We start from the raw sequence: 6000 nt of genomic DNA on the forward strand, positions 1-6000 counted from the left end.
GATGCCACCTGGACCAGGGAGCGAGGCTATGTCCATCACAGCTCTTAGTCACTGGGATGCCTCCTGGACCAGGGAGCGAGGCTGTGTCCATCATAGTTGTTAGTCGCTGGGATGCCGCCTGGACCAGGGACCAAGTACTGGAAGAGCGGGTCTCAGCTAGGCATGAGCACTTCCTTTCCTGAATCTCCTGGGGCTGGCACTGCAGTATGGCTGAGGCTGTGGCTGGAGGAGCCTGCCGTCTGTCATCTAAGGACGCACGGTGCAGACTAAACACACTTGCTTTCTTTTGCAGCCTAAGCCTGTGGAGGTGCAGGTCATAACACACCACATGCAGCGCTATGCCGTGTGGTTTGGGGGCTCTATGCTGGCCTCGACTGTAAGTCCCTTTCTAGACTATTCTGTAGTCATTTGTGCGTCTCTGTGGAGTTTGGATACATACTGCCTGTGAAAGTTAAATCGCATGTGCTCTGTTTGCATGGCTTTAAACAGACAAAATAAATTCTGTTCTTTGTGAAAATATTTTAGTTATCATTTACATTGTATATCTCATTCACAAGCACCCTGCTAATTGTGGGTTACAGATAAACATGCATATGTGAGATCTAAAAGTAATCTAGAGCATCCTGGCTTTCTCGTGTGGGTGTGTATGTGTGCGTGTGTGCGTGTGTTTGTGTGTTCATGCACGAATGTGCAAATTGTGTGAAGGGCCAGAGGTCAATGTTGGATGTCTTCTTCAATCACCGTTTTTTTTTTTTTTTTTTTTTTTTTTTGGGACAGGGTTCTCACTAGGACCTGACTCACCAATTAGCCTAGACTGGCTGACCAGGGGTCTCCAGTTCTCCAGCTGTCTCTGTTTCCCCAGCACTAGGGTTAAAGGTGTACACTGCCACCCCTGGCTTTTCCTAGGGTGTGTAGATGAGCTCAGGTTCTCATGTTTGTGTGACAAGCATGTACCAACTGTGCCATCTTCCCAGCACCTCCTTGGGTCCTTTCCAAGTGATTGATTTATTTATTTATTACTACCCCCCCCCCCCCGAGTTTGTTAGCAGCTATGTTTAGTTCAGGTTAACAAGTATTTGATCCCACTAAGTGGAAATTGAATACACTTGTTATCTTCCCGTGCCGGGAATTGCTGAGTGAAACTGTAAAAGTGCAGCGAACTTCTGCCTGGGATGGCACCCAGGTCAGGTTTGCTGGATGGTTTCCTCCTCCCCCACTGCTCACCCTCTCCCTCCTGCTGCTCCTCCTGCAGCCCGAGTTCTTTCAGGTCTGCCACACCAAGAAGGACTATGAGGAGTACGGCCCCAGCATCTGCCGCCACAACCCTGTCTTCGGAGTCATGTCCTAGTGTCGGCCGTGGAGCGTCGTCTGACAGTGTCGTGTTGGGAATAAGTGTCCTTCAGAACCCAGAGCAGCCACGGCTCCTGTACATAGCGGTGTGGTACTGGTGTGTGAGCAGCGTGCTTTTGTCACCAGGGCGTGGGGCCGGGTGCCATCTTCCCAGTAAAGCCATTTATCCAGTGACTGTTCGCGGCCCTCCTCCTCCTCCCCCCTGCACCCCTCCCTGTGGCCCTCCTCTCCTTCCCCTCCCATGTTCTCTCCTTTCCATCTGAGCTTCTAGTTGACAAGTACAGCTCTGAAGGAGTTCATTGCAACCTTAGAAACTTCTCAAGGAACACGTGATGCAAAGTGGTTCCTGCAGGAAAGAATGTGGGGTGGACCCCTGGCCTTCCCAGCCTATTTTTGTAAATAAAATGTTATAAACTTGAAATACAAATTGATGTTTATATTTCCTATCATTTTGTATTTTATGGTATTTGGTATAACCGGCTGATACTAAGCATGAGTAAGTCTGGATGTCACAGAGTTCTGTAATAAAGTGTTTCATTGTGAGGCATGATCTGATGTGTGTATAGGCAAACAAAACAGCAGGCTGTGTGCCACATGTCTGCTGGGAAATGGTCACATGTTATTGGGGTGATGTGAAGTCTGAATACTCACCAGTGTTGTGTGAGAGTTGCTACAGATGTATCTGAGCTTCCTGGGCTGTTTTATAGAGGATGATGGGTTAATGTTGCTGAGCACTGGATGAAATGCTATCCACACTGTTGTAATAAAAGCTGCTAGAATCTTTATAACTGCTCCTTGTGATGTCTTCCGGCTCCCCCATCCATTCAGAGAACCTTGGGCTCTGTTATAGGTCGGCAGAGGATTTGATGATCAATCGATACTCTGTGTGTGTGTGTGTGTGTGTGTGTGTGTGTGTGTGTGTGTGTGTGTGGAGAGAGAGAGAGAGAGAGAGAGAGAGAGAGAGAGAGAGAGAGAGAGAGAGAGAGAGAGAGTCTTAAAAGTGATGGCACTCTGTCCCCAGGAGTGGGTGGATAACCTGCTTGATGGGTTTTGGGTGGGGTGACGCTGTCCAGACTCTTCCTAGGAAAGATTCCATTGCGTCTCTGATCCCTGCTGAGTCCCTCTCTCACTCAAATGGAGGTTAGTAGATCCTGTGTGCCCGCCCTTTCCCCATAATCCTTCTTGTGAGTATGTTTTACCCTCAGAAAACTTCCCCTTGTAACCATTTGGTTTTACTATTTACACATGGAAACAAGTTTGAGCTCTGTGGCCTCCTTTATCTTCAGTTGCTCACAGCCATCTCAAGTCTGAGAACATTCAGTGGAAAATTCTGATAAGCAGAGAGTCTATTCAGTTAACTGTCAATGATTTAAAAATGTGTTATTATTGTATGTGTGCATGGTGTGCATACGTGTGGGTATAAGTGCCAGGGTCCACATGTGGAGGTCAGAGGACAACTTTTTGGAGTCAGTCCTCGCCTTCCACCTTTGTGAGGATCCAGGGATTGAACTCGGGTCTCCAGGTTTCTGAAGCAAGTGCCTTTACCTGCCCAGCCATCTCACTCGCCCCTCATGCAACTTTATTACAGTGTAATTGTATTTGCTCTAATTGAACTTTATTATTTCTTAAATACTTAATGAATATTTATTAAGTAAATATACACTTCATCTACTCTGCTTGCCCACGTGCTTGCCAGTCTGCATGTGTGCATGTGCACACACATACACACACATATGCACACACACATACACACATACACACCCCAGCATGGTAGTACTTGTATGCTTATAATCTCAGCATTTACAAGGCAGAGGGAGAAGGGCCACTACAAGTCTGAGGTCTGCCTGGTCTACACAGTGGGTTTCAGGTCAGCCAGGACACATACAGAGCAGAGACCCTCACTTGGCCTGTGAGATGGCTCCCTGAGTAAAAGCTCTGCTGTGTAAGCCTGATACCCTGAGTTTGGTTTCCCGCACCCATAGCGGAGGGAGAGAACCGAGACCCCAAGGTTGTCTTCTGACTTCTGCCTGTATGCTGTGCTAAATATGCTCATGCGCATACACATATATGCTACTAATAAAATATTTTCAGTGGTTAAAAAGAATAGCAAAACCCAATTTATACATAAATGTATGTGCTCATACACAAACAGCGATGTGTTGTGGCTTATGATATGGCTGTGTACCAATAAGCCCATTGAGAACTCTACATCCAGGGTGTTGAGTGCACCTGCTGAACATCGTAGCCAAGCGGAGACTCTTTAGGTGTACTCATCACAATCATGAGCCTACACGTGGGCACGGTTAGCTTTGTAACAGACTGTTGACTGCACACATGGGCACTGTGCAGACATGAGAGAATGTAAAACACCATTGTGCCATGCTGGCAGCCTAGCGTGCCGTAGGGGGGTGTCTCCCCTCATGATGGTGTGTGTGACTGAGTTACAGCTTACGGTGGCTGCCACACTTCACGAGCGAGTGTGATGGGCCACGTTGCTAGTCTGGAACAACAGAGAACAAAATTGGGAGTGTGAAAAATTCCAAGAACGATTTCAGTCAGGGTGTTGTCTGCATGTATGAATTAAATGCTCTAGGTGTGTTAGTGCACTATCAGGTGAGATGGTGCTCAGGAAGGAAAGAGCTTTGCTCGGCTGCTGATCTCAGAGGTTCAAGGGCACCAGTTTGGCGCTGCTGAGAACCCTTAGTTTGCTCACATCATGTGGATGGTCACAGTGGGGATCGTTGTAGGAGTGAGGGCTGTATCTGGGTTCAGGAAGCCACAGAACACTGGGTGGGGCAGGACTCAGGCTTTCCTAATGAATTATCTTAATCTCTTCTGAGGACAGAGCTCCCAGTGTAACCCAAAGGCCCTCTACATAATGGGCTCCAGGCCAGCCAGGGAGATACACAGCAAGACTCTGACAGTGAGATAGTCATTGAGTAAAAGCTCTGTTGTGCCAGCCTGACAACCCGAGTTTGATCTCCAGCACCCATTACGAAAGGAGGGAACTGAGACCCTCACAAAGTACACCCAGGTCATAGCTGTAGGTATTTATGGGTAGGATAGGGCAGAGTGTGTGTGGGGCATTACTTGTTTCAGACATATGCTGAGCAGGGGGCGGGATGCATGGACCACATCCCCCATCAGTGAAGAAGCCTACAGTATCCTGTGCTGTTTCCTGTGTTGTAGGGATGCTCAACAACAATTTCCCTCTCAAGGGTTTGGGGCCTTTAGTTGTCTTTCATCCAGACACACATTTCTCTGCACTTTCCAGCTGCTTTATTGCAACAAATCCCTGGCTGGTCTGTCTGCCTCAGTCACTCCCTCTGCAGCCTATGCATGGACGGAGAGTACTTCCTACCACTGACATCCTGATTGTTAAACTGGGTGGGTTTTTTTTTTTGTTGTTTTTTTTTGTCAACTCGACACAAGCTAGAGTCATCTGGGAAGAGGGAGCCTCAGCTCAGTCATAGAATTGTCTCCATCGGATTGGCCTGTGGATGAATCTCTGCCTCGTTTTCTTGGTTGATGATTGATATTGGTGGGTGTAGCCCACGGTGGGTGGGTGGCACCATCCTTGGGTAGATGGACCTGGGCTGCATAAGAAAGCTGGCAGAAGGCCGGGAGGTGGTGGTGCACGCCTTTAATCCCAGCACTCGGGAGGCAGAGCCAGGCGGATCTCTGTGAGTTCGAGGCCAGCCTGGTCTCCAAAGCGAGTTCCAGGAAAGGCGCAAAGCTACACAGAGAAACCCTGTCTTGGAAAACCAAAAAAAAAAAAAAAAAAAAAAAAAGAAAGAAAGAAAGAAAGCTGGCAGAGCAAGCTGCAAAGCAAGCAGGTTAGCAGGTTAGCAGTCTCTCCACGGTTCCTGCCTCTGCTACTGCTTGAGTTCCTGCCCTCCATGGTGGTCTGTGATGAGGACATGTAAGCCTTCCCTCCCCTAGCTACTTTTGGTCTTTTCTTTATCACAGCATCGGAGAAGCAAACAAAGATATTTGCGTACTGTTTTGCAGCCATGGTGCCTCGCTGGAAGCTTCCTTCCAACCTGACAGTCTGTGTGCGTGCCTTCCTGTCTGGGTCCTCAGCCTTCTGCACACAGTGCGCTTTGTGGTTTTCCCAGTGACTGTCTTTCTCTGCTGGCCGCTGCTTTGATCCGCCTTCTCCAGGCTTCCAGCATCAGGCTGCTTCTGTACGTCAGCGTTCTGTACGTCAGCGTTCTGTACGTCAGCGTTTGCCCCCACGCTGGTGGAACTAGAGCCACCGTAACCTGGTCTCGGACCCAGACCGTCTAAAGCTTCCCTGCTTTATGGGCCACAAGATTGTTGTTGAAAGCCTTTTGTTTATTCATTTTTGTTTCATTAAACTTGGGTGTGTATGTATGATGCAAGTATGTGTTCATGTGAGTGCACACACGTGTGTTTATACCCGTGGGGGTCACTGCGAGGTGTCTTCCTCAATCACTCTCTAGTTTTTGGGACAGAGTTTCTCAGCGAACCTGTAGCTCACCAATTTGGCTAGACTGGCTGGCCAGTGACCTCCTTTCTTTGCCCTTCCCCATCTCTGTGCCGGGGTTGTAGGCATGTGCCACGATGGCTGACTTTTTAATAGATACTGAGGATCCAAACTCAGATCCTTAGGCTTGGATGGCAGGC

At 48.4% G+C, this 6000-nt stretch overlaps 1 protein-coding gene across 2 annotated transcripts in view; it reads left to right on the top strand.

Moving 5' to 3' along the window:
* The window catches only part of Actr3b (actin related protein 3B), a 96161-nt gene extending 94077 nt beyond the window's left edge, over positions 1 to 2084 (top strand). For both annotated transcript variants that reach the window (XM_059257769.1, XM_059257771.1), the window contains 2 exons: positions 293 to 376; positions 1253 to 2084. In XM_059257769.1, the coding sequence (XP_059113752.1) occupies positions 293 to 376; positions 1253 to 1348 (180 nt within the window). In that variant the 3' untranslated portion in view covers positions 1349 to 2084. The remainder of the gene's footprint in view (positions 1 to 292; positions 377 to 1252) is intronic.
* Positions 2085 to 6000: the final 3916 nt, after the last annotated feature.

The sequence above is a fragment of the Peromyscus eremicus genome, chromosome 3, assembly GCF_949786415.1.
Source record: "Peromyscus eremicus chromosome 3, PerEre_H2_v1, whole genome shotgun sequence".
In the NCBI taxonomy this organism is placed as follows: Eukaryota; Metazoa; Chordata; class Mammalia; order Rodentia; family Cricetidae; genus Peromyscus; species Peromyscus eremicus.